This window comes from Glycine soja, chromosome 7 (genome assembly GCF_004193775.1).
Source record: "Glycine soja cultivar W05 chromosome 7, ASM419377v2, whole genome shotgun sequence".
In the NCBI taxonomy this organism is placed as follows: Eukaryota; Viridiplantae; Streptophyta; class Magnoliopsida; order Fabales; family Fabaceae; genus Glycine; species Glycine soja.
In genome coordinates this window covers 31405346-31422784 of record NC_041008.1, presented here as the reverse complement: position 1 = coordinate 31422784, position 17439 = coordinate 31405346, and the positions used below count along the sequence as shown (strand labels likewise).

Below are 17439 nucleotides of genomic sequence, written 5' to 3'. Positions count from 1 at the left end.
TGGCTTTGTTTCTTTAAAATAATACTAGTTACTTGGAAAGTAAGGTAGGTCGGTTAATATTGTTTCCGTATCTTGTTTGATACGACAGAAAACGCGTAACTCAGCTTGTTATTGCTTCTGATCCTTCTTTTTTGTTTTGATAGATGCTTCTGATCCTTCTAAGTAACACTTTTTTCATTTACTATTTTATATTTTAGAAGGTGATTTTCCCTTTAAATTGGACGCGCAAGCATGCATGGGTATATGAATGTTGAGGTTAGTTTTCACCTAATTAAAACGGTAAGCTTAAAATTGACATCTATGGACGAATTAGAAATGGTCGTATTGAATTACAGAAATTATGTAATGGTAGTGGTTATCTTTAAGCTAAAACTTGGTCAAACGTAATAATATAAAACCATCACAATTACATGGCAGTAAAAATTGCTTTACTTTTTCTTTACCGCTAAAGTGGAGACAATATTCTTTTCAATATATATTTTGAGAGAGCATTTTTTATATGAATGTATATGGAGAAGATAAAAAGGATGTGAGATAAAATTTAAATATATCAAATATAATATTAATTGATAATTGTTCGATGTACAAATAATGTAACTGCGTTGCATTGAAAACAGGTGAATTGGCTTAAAAATTGCATTTAACTTGTACATATTGGTGATCGATGACAACTTACGGGAAAGTTCAGCAGCATTTTCATGCGTTCTATATTTTATGAGATGACATTAATCTTTTTTACAAGCACTTTTCTTTCAGAAAATAATAATTTATATCAATTCATGCATTTGCGCAGAAATTGAGTTAATATCGTTATCTTTCCAAACATTTACAACAGATGTGTCCTCAACTAATTGGTATATGATTTTGTGTTCTTCTCACTAGCTAGGAACCCCATTTCATAGAAATGTGGTTACGAATTGCGATATGATTCTACAATCCACATTTCCTGTAGTTTCTTTTATTGTATGACTGGCAAACGCGTGTTTCAACTTCTTGTCTTTCAAAATTATCCTTTGTATGCATATTTTAAATTATGATATTTTTCCTATGATTATAATCCAACCGAGCGACATATATAGTACGTCACGTTCAAATTGTATAAAGTAATTAACTATTATATCTACGTAAAAACTAGCCATAGGTTAAGTTGGGACAATGCATTAAATTTACATTATTAAAGTGTATGTTCAGCTTATGCGGGGCATTATATAGGCTTAACTTTCTTTTTTTGAGATAGGCTTGACTGGTACGTGGCATTCATATCAGGTGTTTCAACTTTCAATAATTATAAATAGTCTAAACTTTATAAATATTGGCTTAGCTGGTATGTGTTCAATTATCGTCATCGATCCTTACTTAATAGGAAATCTAAGTTTTCGCAAATTGGGCATATATGGTCTTAAAAAAAACAAAAAAGCCTGCCTCTAAAGAGTACTTTAGGGATCAAAATGAGAAAAATATATTATTTTAAAGATTTAAATGAAACTCTATAAAAAAATTTAGAGACATAATTGAATTTTTTTAGTTTTAGAGATTAAAATAAATAATAACAAAATACAAATTCAGAAATTAAATTAGTTATATATACTCTTATATTATGCACGGCACACCAAACAAACTCTTATATCCTATTGTTTTTAATCATTATAGATTTGATTAATTGACATATCGCTATTATGATCACAACACATATTTAAATTATTTATGGATTACTCAATTTATGATTTTTTTAAATATTAAAATTGAGTTTCTCACTTCGTAGTGCACATTTTGTCCACTGGATAGAAATGCAACTTTTAATGTGACGGATGATTGATTTGCATAGATTATCAAAGGAATATATATATATATATATATATATATATATATATATATATATATATATATATATATATAGTCGAATCAAAAAATATGAATGAATCCATTTTATTTCTTACATTTTCATTCAAACATTTGATATTTTTTCATTTACAAATTTATTCAAATCAAGTGATACTTTCTTTACATTTTCATTGATCATTGGACAAAATTTTAGGAAAAAGAACTTAATTTCAACAATTTTAAAAAAAAAATATGACTTAAAAATGAGATAGTTTAAAATTTTATTTAAGCCTTAAAAATGAAAAAAAATAACATGAATTTCTAATAAAAATAAAAAAATGAGAAATTAACAATTAATAAATATTTTTTTCAAACGTGTGTGTATGCAGTGACGGAGCATTTCAGGGGTGGGGGAGCCACGGTCCCCCCAATTTTTCTTTTCAAACATGTATAGGTATAGATAATTGGCCCTCATTAATACGATTTTTTTTTACTGCATATGAAATATTTTTTTAACATGTGGTTGTAAAAAAACAAAAAGTGAGAGGGTCTTGTCTTAGGATGTGGTTGACCCTACAAAAGTTAGAGTAAATATATGTTATAAAGATACTTATAAAAAAATTAAATCAAATGAATTACTTTAAATCATAAGTTGATCGTTTGGAAAGGGATATGTTATATTATAGCCATGTTGATTATGAATTACTTAGCGATATCGAAAGCTTGATTTCTTCATTATTATTCTTAGCTGTTTTGCTGTACGGTCTACCAATAAGAGCAACTTCAAGGTAAATTTGGATCTATCAGTAGCATTCACTTTGCTTTTAAAAAAGATTAAAATTATTAAATCAATTTTAGCTATAGTATATTATATGTGACTAAAATTAATTTCTCTCACTCTTTGACTAAATATGTCCCCTTTATACGTGTGTAAGAATGTATATATATCTTGATAGTCAAAATTAAAATTTAATTAAATGTACAGGACTAGTTAAAAAATTACAGCATGTCTATGCTTTAGTTTTTATTATTTGTGTAAAATCTAAAAGTTAAGATTTAATTATTTTTACTTTTAAATAAACATAACCCTCTCACTTATTTTAAAACAACTATTTTTAACAAAATTACATCTTACCTTTGTTAAAATACTCCAAATCGTTCATCAATAAAACAAGAGTGTGAACTAAGGTGAGAAAAATAGTTTCTATCAACACCTCTGGTCTAAAGCCGAGAAAGAAAAAAAAAAAAAAAAAACCACCACCACTGGTCTAAAAATCTCAACTCTAGAATTAGCTAAAGAAAAATGAGATGTACTCAAGAGCCCAACACATTATGCAAAACAAGTTAGCTGTTGGCATGGAAGGAGTCAAAGGATCAATCAGAAATGTTAAGTGCTCAAGTCAATAATAGCAATAATTTTAAGAACACATCCTCTGCAAAGTTATCAAACTTCAGCTATTTTAGCTCAACATCAATCATGAAAGTTTGCATTTATCACACACAAAATTCTAAGTTAACACCACAGGAAATTACAACTGAACAACAACTAAACAATTTTGCCCATGGCCTTCATGCGTTCAATGATGCTCTCAAGCTCTTTCAGATTATCCTCAAACACAGCTATGTCATCCTGCTGGTTATTACCTTCAAGCAAATCTGTAGCTCTTGTAATTGCAGAACTAACATCCTCCTTTTCTTTTGAGCAAAGCTTTGAGCTGATATCCTTTTGCTTTAAAGCATTCTTGATCTTGTAAACGTAACAATCCAAATCATTCATTGCTTTGGCCTTCCTAAGGAATTTCTTATCTTCAGCCTGGTAATACTCAGCTTCTTGAATCATTCTTTTAATTTCTTTGGTTGATAACCTTTCTTTGTCATTGGTTATGGTAATCTCATTCTTATTGCCAGTGCTTTTTTCCTCGGCAGAAACAGATAGAATACCATTTTCATCTATGGCAAAGCAAATATACACAAGATGGTTACGAGGAACAGGAGGAATGCCAGAAAGCCTAAAAAAACCCAGCAAATTGTTATCACTGGCTCTTGTTCTCTCACCCTCATAAACCTCAATCAGGACAGCAGATTGGTTATCTACAGCTGTAGAGTATGTTTCTGTCGTCTTTACAGGAATGGTAGTATTTCTAGGAATCACCACACTCATGAGATCTCCTTTTAGCGATATACCAAGAGACAGAGGTGTAATATCCAACAGGACCAAGTCTGGAACATTCACAATGCCTTTACTCAACAAAGCAGCCTGCACAGCTGCACCATAAGCAACAGCCTCGTCAGGGTTGATGCTCTTGCACAGAATCTTCCCATTGAAGAAGTCCTGCAATAGCTCCTGCACTTTTGGAATCCTAGAAGAACCACCAACAAGGACAACATCATGTACACTGCTCTTGTCCATGTTGGCATCAGAAAGACACCTATCTACTGTTTCCATACACTCTTCAAAGAGCTCCATATTGATTTCCTCAAATTTTGCACGGGTGATTGAGGAGCAAAAGTCAATGCCCTGGAATAAAGCATCTACCTCAATGTTGGTAGTCACTGCATACGAGAGTATCCTTTTTGCCCTCTCGCATGCACTTCTCAACCTCCTTAGGGCTCTTGCATTCCCACTAATGTCAACTTTGTTCTTCCTCTTGAACTCTTGTACAAAGTAGTTCACCATTCTGTTGTCAAAGTCCTCCCCTCCAAGGTGAGTGTTTCCTGCAGTGGCCTTAACTCGGAAGACCTTATCCTTAATTATGAGGAGAGACACGTCAAAAGTACCACCACCAAGGTCAAAGATGAAGATGCTTCGCTCTCCAACACAATTAGTTCTCTTGTCAAGCCCATATGCAATAGCTGCAGCAGTAGGTTCATTGATTATCCGCATAACATTCAGGCCTGCAATAGAACCAGCATCTATGGTGGCTTTACGTTGTGAGTCATTGAAATAAGCAGGCACAGTAACCACTGCATTTTTTACAGGTGTTTCCAAATATGCCTCTGCAATCTCCCGCATCTTTGTGAGGACCATAGATGATACTTCCTCGGCTAAAAGGTGTTTCTCCTGGCCCTTGTAATTAAGGGAAATCATGGGTTTGTCATTAATACCAGCAACAATCTTGAACGGCCACAACATTTTATCTTTTTGAATAACAGGGTCACTAAATTTCCTACCAATCAACCTCTTAGCATCTACAAAAGTTTAAAAAATTCTGATCATTCATTTGTCCAACTAAAAGTCTAGGAGAAATCTTAAACTTCAAATTTTTAAAAGAAAGCACGGATAAAAATAGAAAACTTACCAAACACAGTGTTCTCTGGGTTGGTAGCAGCCTGGTTTTTAGCAGCTTCACCAATCAACCTTTGATGGTCTGTGAAAGCAACACAAGAAGGGGTGGTATTGTTGCCTTGGTCATTGTGGATGATCTCCACTCGACAGTGCTGCTCCAGCCACACTGCAACACACGAGTAAGTTGTGCCAAGGTCAATTCCCACTGCACATCCCTCGTATTCTCTGGCCATGATCTTTCAAGCAAATGAAATAAGATCAAAATGGTTCAAGTCAGGACCGGGAAGAAATATAGCACAGTCAAAGAAATCATGCTGGTTGTTACAAGTAATTCCCAAGTATTAGAGTTGGGTTTCAGCCAAATAGATTTATTATGATGTACATGTAAGCTTTTAAATTGTGGATGGCATCTTTGCAGAACAATTCATATTAAAAATGCTTTCATTACAAATAGCATAGTAACTATATTAAAATTAGATGAGGCTAACAGTTAAAGTAGTTTACATCTACTCTATAAAATGAACTACCTGATTTTCCTTCAGAAAACAGAAGTCACAAATCATCTCCCATGAAATTATAAGGTTGGCTTGGTAATTGAAGGGAGAAGAAGAAAGGGAGAGGTCGTGGATTCAAATCCCCCCACTAACAAAATATAACAAACTAACAACTAACATTAGCCAATAAAAAAAATCACCTCCCTTGAATAAAGTCCCACTAATTCAAGCACACTTTGGTTTAATCATATTTATAAGTATGTTAAAATTATAAGTATGCTAAAAGATGAGTAATACAACAAATTAGTTGCTAAAATTTCATTCACCAATTAATGTAGCCCCTAAAATTATGAAAAAAGAAAACCAATTCCTGAATTTGACAACAATCAATCAATTTAGTTCGTTAGGAACCAAATTAATTGATAGGCATCAAACTCAAGGACTAAATGGATTCATAATTGGAAAACATAGGATCAAATTGACAGGCACTAAAGTCAAGATTAAATATTGGACCAATGTCAATTTCAGGTACTAATTTCAGGGACTACACTCATCGTTGGTATGTCGAACTCCAAATCTTTTCTGGCTATCTTTGGCTAATATTATTTCAGTATGACAGTGAAGAAGTGTTAAGTAGCTTTTCTAAAAACTGTTTTCAAAAGAATTTTCCTTTATTTATCAATCAGTTTATTATCTAAAATCTATTGAATTTTGGAAACTGTTTCCAGAAGAAAAAAAGTGTTTTAAAAACTAGAAAACAGAAACAGCTTAAAGAAGTTTTCCTTTCCAGTTCTACATGGCAGCAGATAGGTTAAAATAGCAAACACACTCTGTAGCTGGTGGAGTGACACAGGTAAGCTGGAGGCTGCAACTGAAAACCAGTAGCTATTTCCATTTTAACTTAACTAAAAAACTGATTGCACCAATCAAACAAGTTTTTTTTTCTACTTTTTAGCTTTTGAAAACTAAACATAGTTTTTAAAAATGGTTATCAAACATACCCTAAGTGATGCAAGTTTTAGATAAAAAAAAATACACAAGGGTGTTGATTCAGGACATTTACCTTAAATTAATGGAATAACCGAATCTATCTATGGGTCCTTTTTCCTTCTCAATCCCGCACTCTTTGGAGGATCAAAATGAAAGCTGTGTTTTATCTAATACAAAGGTTTGTTAGGCACGAGTATACAATCAACTGAAATTCAGTAATGTCGTTCTTTTCAGAGTCTAATAATACTTCGCAACGAAGCTACTAGTGTTCGAGGTCTTTGGCTTTTAAAAAAAAAAAGGGGGTTGTCTTAAAGTTGGGGAAAAAAATAGAATAAAATTAGAGGAATAGAGATGAAAAAGTTGTTTATGTAAGTTCTGACATAAGTTGAAAAAAAAAGTTAAATATGTTTTTTTTATCTATCTAAGTTCTTTTTTTTCTATCTAAGTCTTTTGTAAAAAAAATCATTTCTATTCCATGTAAATTTACATTATTTTAATTATTTTCAGATATTTTGCTCAGTTTTTATTTCATATAAATTTATGTTTTTAATTTTATGCGAATCCATGAGAATTATAAATAAAAAATTAAAATTAAAAAATATAAATTTATAAGAACTATAATTTTAAAATAAATATGAACTTACAGTAATCAAAAATAAAAATTACTAACTTATATTAACAAAAACATATTAAAGCAAAAAAAAAAAAGGATTGGGCAATATGTAAGTGACTGAGCAACTGTAACCGGCAATAGCAAGTTGTAACGGGTTACATAAAAAGTGATAATTGCTGATATGGATTCACAATTTCTCACATTTAGAACAAGAGACTTATACGAAATGGTCAAGGACGTGCAGTGAAAATGGTTGGCTTAGACTTGAGAGTAATGTTTTGTTAGCAAAACGGTGTGTTTCAAGCAAAAAGCAGTGCTACCCAAAAATAAAATAAAAGGTGACTATAGTACAAAGGAGGGATGATAAATAGGGTTCGGCACTAGTATTGATCGTAAGCACAGACAAAAAAAAAAAAAAAAACAATTGAATAGGGTCCAGAGGTGGCGAAGAAAATGTGAGCAGGGTGATAAGAGTAGAAATAGGAAGAAAAAAATTGCAGTTAGAGAACAAGACTTAAAATGCAGAGTTCTTTACCTTGAAAGGAATGGTGAAATGGAAATAAAAACCCAGAAACAACTCTCGATCGCTCTTTCGGTGTCAATGGCTGTTGATCGTGCTACAGAAGTAAACCAGACAAGCAACGAGAAATACGCAAGCGTGAGAGGGTGCCCAGTGCCCGGTGCGACGAAAATATAGAAAACTACACCTTAATGTATTAACACTTTTGACTATTTTAATAAAATTATATATTAACTTTGTACTTTTTTTTTGCTAAATTATTATTTTTGTTTTTTTATTTTACTATTTCGGTCCTATATAATCCAAATTTCTTACTCTAGTGATTTTGTATTTTCAAAAGGTTTAATTTTGATCATTTTATGAATTTTTCTTTAACAATATTAATAATTTAAATTTTAAAATAATCAATTTAATATAATAATCACTAAAAATTGCCAATGTGTAAATTTCTAATGATGACAAACAAGTATACTTCTGTGACTTCAACTTCTCAACGTGTTTATGCATTCTTCAGTGTGTTCTTGCATGAGAACAATAAACCAAAAGATTATCAGGTCTTATGCATTTGGAATTTACATACAGTGAAATTAATTTAAAATTTAAAACATTGACGCTGTTAGCAAAAATTTGACAAAAAGATGAAAATGAAATTTTCATAAAACATACGGGACTAAAATAGAATTTTTAAAACATAAGAACGAAAATAGAAAAAAAAAAAAACAAGAGAACATAAAGGATCATAAATCGAGAAAGAGAGGACATTCAAGACCAAAGACAACACCCTTCGATCGTTGTCATCACCAAGCACTGTAGTTGGGCAATCAAGGTCGCGGTGGGCGGCACCAAGACCATGGCTCAATTGGAGTTGCTGCAAATTCTAAGGACCAAATAATTGTTAATGAGCTCAACATCTTAGTTGAAGGCGCTGAAGGTGAAGATGTGACCTTTAGGGAGAGGGGAGGCTCAAAGAAAGGAATTACAGCTTGGAGTAAGGCTTGAACTGTGGAAGGGGACGAGAGTGGAGGGGTCATCAGAATGATGCCTAATCTTAATCCAATACTCTCCTTAGATTTTATCTTGAAAGGTTATGCACTACATTAGCTTCTCTTATGATTAAGCTTATAGTGTATGCCTTTTTAGGTAGTTTTGTTCATGTCATTTTATAATTTTATTGTTTAATATGCATTTATATTAGTCAAGGCATTCTAACTCAATTTATTGACTCAATGACCAGGATGCATCAGTTATTATAAACGTGTCTTTGATTCTCATGAATAAATAATAATAAAAAAGTGCATTTATATTGCTTATCCAGAGCTAGCGATAGTGTGCGACTAACTTGCAAAGACTTAGAGGTAATTCATTAAAAATAATTAGTGGCTTTTTATTAATTAGTTATTTTCCTATTCGCTATACCAGCCTCGTTAATATCTTGATATAGTAAACTTGCACTCAATTTATTAATCATTATCGCACTCAATTAGTTATTTTCCTATTCACTACTCATTAAATCTGGACAATCTTTTATTAATCATTATCGCACTCAATTTTATTAGCAATAATATGTCAAAAAAATTGCATTTATTTTCTATAAAAATATTGTGTTTTGACAGATCAACCTACAAATTATAATTATAATCAATATCTAATTATAAGAATTATTTTCAAGGTGTTTTCTAACAAAACTAGGAATAATTGTGAGTCGATATCATTTCACAACCAAGCAAATACTCCGTGCATGACACGGACCAACCGCTAGTATTATATTGACAAACCCTGAACCATCACAATCACACTATCTGCATATTACAAATATAAACTGCAAAAAAAAGGAGTAAAGGGGGGAATAAAGCTACCTATACAACCACACCACTCAGAAATGCCGAAAGAGTGAAAGGTTAGTCCAAGTTAATTGTCTTCCATTGCCTGCCTTCTTAGCCGGTCTCTCTCTCTCTCTCTCTCTAACCAGAGAACATAACACTAGGTCAGAAGATATGCATACCGAATCCTGCAATTGTTTTTCTTATCCCAATCCATGGCTAATATCAGTAGTAACACTGGTCCTCGGCATGCCAGTTACATAACCTTACAATCAATTGGACAAAAACACAAGGGAAAAAACAGAGGGTAGAAGAATGATGCCTATGAAAGATTACTCCCAAGCACCACCGTAATAGACTAACTGTCATTGGGTGCTGCGTGTTAATCCACCCCGTGTCACGTTTCTGTGCAAATGAGAGACTCTGTTAGTCATCCCAAATTAAGAGGGAGAAATCAGAAAGAAAAAAAAAAAGAACAACTTACAAAAGAAAGCAAAAGAGTGTATCATACTGAAAGATTTTGTCTATATTCATTGTTAGTCCAATTAACATAAATATTTCACATTCTGAACCCATCATTCCCTTGTTTAAAAAATTTGAGCGTTCTAAACTTCAAATTAATTTACCTAATCAATAAAACAAAACAAACAGCAACAAAACTCGAGGAAAATTCTAGGCTCAACTATGAGTGTCGGAAACTCACGAGACAAAAAAAAAAAAGATAACACAATAATATAGAAAGTATCAATATTCAATACCAACATGTCGCCAAAAAGTATTGATGAATGTCAAAATCTAGACAGTTTAAAGAAATCAGGAGATACTTGGCTTTAAGAGGACACGGTCAATTCATCTTTCTTGCTGTTTTTCTTTATAAAAATCTTTCTTGCATATAAGTGATTATGGGGAGTAGGGTTTGTGCATGTGAACTGGTCCAACGCAGTCCACTCAAGCCTGCAATAAAACTGATCAACCCATATAAGCCTGGCTGCATTTAAACAGGCTGGCCCAGATCTCTTTCAAGTAATGCCTCTCTTTTGTCCCACTCAGCTGACTAAGTCACGACCCCTTTCCTCTCCCACACAGCATGACATTTCTCCCTTGTTTCTCTACATTCTCTGTCCTGAGTTTGACACCTCTCATTTTGATTTTTCTTCTCTCCCCATTTTTGACCTCTCTCTATTGGATCACTACTTGTAGTGATTCTTGTGTCTTTTTCTTTCTTTTTTTTTTTTGTTAGTTCCTAACCGTCTCTAGGATCACTTTGGTTTGTGTGGATCATACTAATAACCCTTTGTTGGTTGTTTCTGAAACTCACATTGGGCTTATTCTGGGCCTTTGAAATATAACTTCTGATTTTGATTTCTCTTTCTTTTCCCCTTTCTGCTTTTTTTTCTTCTTTTTTCCTTTCCATAATCATTATCAAATATAAAATAGAATTGAGATATTAATAATAAATAACTACAAGAAAACCGAAGTTCCTAATATGCCCTATTAGAAGATTTTGTTTCGGTTAAGCAAAAAGTTCAAGTAGCAGAAACATTTGATATTCTTAATCCACCACTCTCGTTTTAAAAATGTGAACGTTTTAACTAATTTGTCTAGTCAAGAATCAAGAATACAAAACAAACAGTTATACAACCTTTAGTGGCAAATTATAGATTCAATTAGGAGTGCTGAAAATGCATTAGCCATAAGCCCATAACAAAATGAACCCATCTTTACAACAATAGAATTAACTCATTTTTCTTTCTTGGTTAAACCGTGTTTAAAACACCGGCAACAACAACAACAACAACAAGAAGCAGGAGACAAAACCCAGAAACCAAAGCACAACCAGGAGCCCATGATCCAGGAAAATGAAATAGTTTATATCCATGGACATTGGACAGACAGAAATCCCTTATGAAATGTCCTTCGAAAGTGAGATCAACTACATGCATCACAAAATGCCATGGACTTGGTTAAAGACCAAATTCTCAGGGATGCTATTCACTATGGGATCTCTCTTAACAGAATAAATCCATTTGATGGTTAAAATTCCCAGCCTAAAATCATTTGTAGAAAAAGGCAAAGAGAAAAGAGTAACAAGCCAGTAACTACATATTATGGCAAGGAAACCCCAAAAATAACAATTACCTTCCAGAAATTAGCTGTTGCTGAGCACTGTTTACAGGGCCCTTTACATTGCTGAACCGCTTTGCTCTGTTCTCTTGTTCTTTCTCCACACGCATAGCAGCTACCTCCTTCTCCATAGCAGCTACTTCCCTTCTCATCTTCTTTGCCTCAACTTCCATGGCTTTGGTCAATGTATCTACCTTCTTTGCTAACATCTGATAGATGATGGCCATTGGAAACAATTAGCAAGGACTATCATTTATAAATAAGAAGTCAAGGATTATATCCAAATACAATAAATAGACCAAACATTTACCTCAATAGCATCGCCTTTATCTTTTAGGCTTTGATCTTTCTCATGACCAGCTTTCCTCAAGGCTATCACCTCTTTTTGCAGCAAGTCATATAAAACACCAGGAACACTATCCACTAAATCCACAGTTGGGAAATCATTTGGCTTATCATCTGAATTTCCTTTCCAATTATCACTTGCCTCTCTCTCTTTGGTTTCTTCAAGAGATTGGTTAAATGAGTAACTCAGAGGTGTTCCATTCAGCAGCATTTTACTCCTTTCCAGTGATCTTGTACCACCATCAAAAGATTTAGATGTTCCTTTAGCATGCTTCAAAACTGTGCTAGAGGATAGGGATGACCTCAGTTGAGAGGATGGTGATCTTTTAGATAAAAACCCATTAGAGGTTAGTTTTGAGAAGTTATCAGCTCCGCCTAGGGATTGACGACGAGAAGGGCCGTTGCTCATACTTCTTCCCTCTGGGGTACCGCGATTACTACTGTTAGAATTTCCTCTCAAACTCTCCTCTAGCACTTTAAGTCGTAAATGATATTTTTCCTGAAAATATTTAAAAGTTCACCTTGAATAATGGGAGAACTAATCACCTAAGTCAATAGATAAGAACCAGATTATTACTTTCAATTGTGCTTCAGACTTTGCAGCGCGCTCAACTATAGCAAGCTTGTCACGAAGTTGCTGCATTTCTCCCTATAAGAATGCAATTTAATAATAAGCGGAAAGCGAAGCCAAATGTGGGAAATTAATATAAAAGAAGAAATATAAGCAAAAAGAGTCATGGAAGTCAAGAACTCAACCACTAAATTCAGATGAATTGGCAGAGTAAAGCAAAAAAATATTACCTGCAAGAATCGACGTTCTTCAAGCCACTGTTTGACAGGCATCACTTTATCATTAGCATCTTTCCATTCATTTGCAACCACAACAGCTACTCTGTTTGCTGTTACCTTGGCACGAGCCAACTCCCTGTCTAGAGTCTTTCTTTCCTCCTAAAGAATGTCAAATAAACCGTGCAAAAATAAATATGATCTTAACTAGAGGCAGTACAATCAAGAATAAAGCAAATGTGAGTTTGAACATGCTGAAGACTTTTCACACATTACATTCATTTCTTGAACTTTCCGCTGATAATCCCTCACTGCATTTGCGGCTGCACCACCTGCAAGGACAGCCTCTTCTAGCTCTCTAACAGTTTGGGTGAGCTTTTCAACCTCTGCCACCTTCTGTCTATGCATTTTGTCCAAAATTTTATTTTCTTCCTGAGGAAGTTGATGGCAAAGTCAGAGATAGAAGTTACATATTATGATTCTCACACACCAGGAGAGAGAATAATCATACAAGATTGCAATACCTGGCAAATCTCAATCTGTTTAATTAGCTCTTGATTTTTGTTCTGCAGATCATCCACCATGGATGCCTTAGCCAGGGCAACCTGGACAGTCCTCTCAGCTTCAAGTAGTGCAGCTTCTTTAGATTTGGTAAGACGATCTAAAGCTTTGTTATCATCTTGTAGTTTAGCAATCTGCAAGGAATAAATGGAAGTACAAAGTAAAAAACCACTCATTTTAAGCCAGTTTCAGTCCTTCCAACAGCTCTTTCTCCAGGGGATTATAATATGAACTCCAAGAACAAGGTAATACCTCTTGCCGAGCAAGCTTGAGTTCAGCTTCCAAAGGTGCAAGAATTGCTTCTATTGGAGGCATGTCATCATCTTTCTGGGCAGCATGGACCCTTCTAAGAGTGGCTTCAGCTGCAAACTGAGCTGCCATTGATGCTTTCTTTTCATCGTTGATTTTTTTAATTTCAAGATTCTGCCAGAAATATTCGATTCAGAAAACATACCACCTAACCTGGGAAAATGACTATTTCCTAAAGTTGATAGAGGCTTCATGCAATACCTTGCTTTCTAGAAGAGATTCGGTTAGTTTTAGCTTCCCATCAACCTTTGACAGTTCTTCCGTCAGCTAAATACAAGCAAAAGGCAGAAAAGTTACATTTCAAGTTGACCTAAAGCATACAAACAATAGGACGAAATGCAAAACAGCTTAAGAAATATAAACATGTCAAAGCATGGTAGAGAGTAAAGCTTCAATGTGCTGCAGTAGCATCATGAAAAAAAACATAAAGAATTATTAAACTGCAGAATAAAGGAAGAAAAAAAATGTATCATGACAATTGAGTTAAATACAAAACCCACTCAAAGAAACCACCTGCAATCAAGACATAAGTACTATTTATATAAGAAATATTAATATGGAAAGAATGTAAGTACAAGAGGACAAGGATAAAATTAAGGTATCAAGCAATTCAGTAGGGCAAACTACAATTGCTGCATTAAGATTTAAGACATAATAAACTACTAATGACTCAAATATAAATTAACAACATTAGACAACAAAAATATTAATTATCATGATTTCATTTATAATAGAGAACAAAAATATTAAAAGCCAAATCAATATTATCCAGAAGTCAACACAAAGCTAGAGATAAGAGCAAAAGTACAAAATAACATACCATGTAACCAAGGCAAAAAGAGGAGAGAAAGAAAAGTTTCCTTTGATAAGTAGTTCTATCAATGTTCACTTTTAGCTTTCATTTAAGATAGTGCACAATAATTAAAAGAAAAAATAACATTTTACTGAATTATCCTTTATTAAAATACTCTGAAAACTATTATCACTCTATTAAAATTCTATCTGACTTATTAATACCAAGGGAAGAAATAGAAAAAAAATATTTAATGCTTCATTACTTTTTTAAAATGACAAAAATATTACAAAAAAAAAACAATGTACCCAGTGCCCGAAGGCTTCTCGTATGTAAAGGTATGGGGGAGGGTAAAGAAATGGAAAGGAGTAATAAAATAAATGTTTTTCTAACTACTGTCCTACGGGTACTAATGAAAATGGAAAGTATTAAATGAAAAGTAAAACTTTTTAAGTTCACAATTCAAATGCTTACTTTTCATCAAGTACTTTTTTATTTTTTTTAATCCCTTAAGATGTGTCTTAGGGCACTCTTTAGCAAACCAAAATTCATAAAATAAATCAGGTATTCTCTGTGAAAACTGGAAAGTAAGCCTTGACAGTCTAGCAAAACCATATTGATTCAAGTTTACGAGAGAAGAAACTTCAATGGACAAACATTGGATGGATCATAGCATCCCCAACATATCCATAGGCATTGAGTAATGTATTTTATGTTATGATCAAGTCAACACAAAGTTTATTACAACAACTTTAGACTTTGAGTGAATGCCAAATTTAACTGAGACAGATTCTTTCAAAAGTCCAAAAAAATTATAATGTAGCATCAATGCAAATGCCAAAAGGGATTGTTCAACAGCAAGAGTATTCTCTTATGCACTTCTGTAAAACAGAGTGTCCATTATTTAATAATGGATTAAATCAAAAGAAAAAATAAAGAGTAAATTAAACATCCCTTCCCTAAGAGACTATTTAATTATATATTGTCCTCTCCTCTAATTTTAAGAAGTACACTATCCTTATCTAAAATATGAACTGTGCTACACTTAGTCCATCTTAATGTAAACGATCTTCTTACTTCTTAGTAACAGAGAATAGCTATGAGCAAGCCTCCCTGAGCCATTTTTCCTATATCTACAACAATTAGTATTACCTACAGCTAATTTAGAATATCCAATTATTGATTTTAGGACTTTAAAAGAAGAAATGGTGGTTCTAAATACTCCTATTACCAGCTTGGAAACTTTACCCAAAATCTTCATTTCATCTTCTACCTTCCCAGAGCTTATAATATTAATAGGGATTCAAAACTAGATGTCAATGATACCAAGAGTCACACAGAAAAATCATCCCTAAGAAGCTCATTCACATTGAAATGGACTAAAGTTTAACACATACTAATCTCTCAAGTGAGGAAAATGCAATGTGGTCAACACAAGAAAGAGTTTAGTACAATGACTTCAGAGTAAGAGTGTTAAATTTAACCGAGAGTCCGAGACACTTTCTTTCAAAACTCAAAAGTATTAGAAAAAAAGAAAGCAAGAGAAATTGCTACACGTAGCCAAAATGTGAAAGGAAGTATCGATGCAGTTGAGAGAGTTTTTAGTTTGAGAGAAATTGCTTGAGTGTTCTACACTCAGCTGAAGCTTTTATAAATATATGAAACAACAAAAAGGCTACAACAGAGAAAAACAGAAAAGGCAAGAACTGACTATTACGAGACACTTAATAATAAAATACATCTATTAATTTAACAGATGCCAAAACAGGATGGTCCAACTCCCACATGAAGAGTATCCTCCAATGCACTTTTGGACACATAAATGGAAAGAATAGAATCCATTTTTCTCTGCTATAACTTCAACGTCCAAACATAGTAACCACACCGAAACATTTCCAAATATGCCACCAATGTGTTCACTCACACTAGGAAATGATACGAGACCTTATTTAACACCAACAACACAACCAACATCATAATTAATGAGGATGCTATTGGCACTGCTGTCCTCAGATTGTAATTGCTTGCTTTTTTCTTTATTCTACTTGCAATACCAAAAAAATATGGTAATTACTAGTAACTACTAGCATGATAACATAAACACAAAAATGGATAATTCATGATAATCTTCAAAAAAAGACACCATCAATCATTACAAACAAAGAACAGAAACAATTAACAATAATTGAAAAATTAGTGGTAACCTCTTCAACGGCCTTTTCTCTGAGCCGTTCAGAGAGCCTCAAGGCTTTGATCTCAGCCTGCGCTTCCGATAATTCTCTGTCCTTATCTGCAAACACACACAAACAAAAATACAAAAAAAAAAAAATCAAATTTCAAAACTCAAAATTCAAAATTAAAAAAACACAAAAAATCACGGTGAAGAACACTTCGGATCGAGCTGCATTTTCTTACCTCGAACTTCATTCTCGAGGCGATTGAGCTCCACTTTCACCGGATCCGAACCGTGCAACAAATTCATGAACTCGTCGGCGTCCATGCTCGGCGGTCTCACTCCTCCTCCGCCGCCGCGTCGCCTCGCCGAGCCTCTCCCCTCCTTGAACGATCCCGACACCGACAGCGTCGCGCCGCCGTCGCCGGGAACCTCCGCCATCGCCGATCTAACCACCGCGAATCCAAAAAGAATCAAAAAATCCTCTCTTACATTCAAATGCTCGCACCACCAGATTCCAAATCGCACGCGCACACTACAACGAAACACGGATTACACACCATACATATAGAGCCAGAGAAAACGCGACCTCGAAAATGGTGGTTTTTAGAGAGAGAAAGTGCGAGTGTGTTAGAAAACGAGAAAACGAGAGAGAGAGCAAGAGAGAGATGCTTTTGGTTCTTTCTTTCTTTCTCCTTATGTTTCTTTTGTCTTGTTTGTTTCTCTCTCTATATCTGCGATTTAAATCCGTTTTCGCGAGAGTGAGATTTAACAAATCAATAAATAAAAAAAAAAAAAAACAGT

The 17439-nt window shown here is 33.8% G+C and overlaps 2 protein-coding genes across 5 annotated transcripts; both read right to left on the bottom strand.

The window, feature by feature from the left end:
- Positions 1–3180: 3180 nt before the first annotated feature.
- On the bottom strand, positions 3181–7910 carry LOC114419287 (probable mediator of RNA polymerase II transcription subunit 37c). Of its 3 annotated transcripts, none has more exons than XM_028384932.1 (4): positions 7740–7910; positions 6665–6758; positions 5121–5343; positions 3181–5010 (listed from the first exon to the last, which is right to left on the bottom strand). In XM_028384932.1, exons 3-4 carry the CDS (start codon positions 5338–5340, stop codon positions 3368–3370), a joined length of 1863 nt encoding a protein of 620 aa, XP_028240733.1. In that variant the 5' UTR covers positions 5341–5343; positions 6665–6758; positions 7740–7910; the 3' UTR covers positions 3181–3367. The 3 variants fall into 3 exon arrangements, with proteins under 3 accessions (XP_028240733.1, XP_028240734.1, XP_028240735.1); XM_028384933.1 differs by having other exon boundaries at positions 6665–6747; XM_028384934.1 differs by lacking the exon at positions 6665–6758.
- Positions 7911–9410: 1500 nt separating this feature from the next.
- LOC114419286 (microtubule-associated protein 70-2-like) lies at positions 9411–17439 on the bottom strand. Of its 2 annotated transcripts, none has more exons than XM_028384928.1 (11): positions 16878–17439; positions 16667–16752; positions 13871–13936; positions 13613–13783; positions 13324–13494; positions 13076–13231; positions 12815–12961; positions 12591–12662; positions 11979–12512; positions 11684–11877; positions 9411–9967 (listed from the first exon to the last, which is right to left on the bottom strand). In XM_028384928.1, exons 1-11 carry the CDS (start codon positions 17074–17076, stop codon positions 9910–9912), a joined length of 1854 nt encoding a protein of 617 aa, XP_028240729.1. In that variant the 5' UTR covers positions 17077–17439; the 3' UTR covers positions 9411–9909. The 2 variants fall into 2 exon arrangements, with proteins under 2 accessions (XP_028240729.1, XP_028240730.1); XM_028384929.1 differs by having other exon boundaries at positions 9411–9949; positions 16878–17426.

What these genes read in the sequence shown, in the direction of transcription:
- LOC114419287 (XM_028384932.1), bottom strand. Translation starts at nt 5,340, where the DNA reads ATGGCCAGAGAATACGAGGGATGTGCAGTGGGAATTGACCTTGGCACA. An exon ending in CCCAGAGAACACTGTGTTTG is followed by an intron (nt 5,011 to 5,120) that starts GTAAGTTTTCTA and finishes AAACTTTTGTAG; the next exon opens with ATGCTAAGAGGTTGATTGGT.
- LOC114419286 (XM_028384928.1), bottom strand. Translation starts at nt 17,076, where the DNA reads ATGGCGGAGGTTCCCGGCGACGGCGGCGCGACGCTGTCGGTGTCGGGA. An exon ending in CCTCGAGAATGAAGTTCGAG is followed by an intron (nt 16,753 to 16,877) that starts GTAAGAAAATGC and finishes GTGTGTTTGCAG; the next exon opens with ATAAGGACAGAGAATTATCG. An exon ending in AAGAACGTCGATTCTTGCAG is followed by an intron (nt 12,663 to 12,814) that starts GTAATATTTTTT and finishes GCATTCTTATAG; the next exon opens with GGAGAAATGCAGCAACTTCG.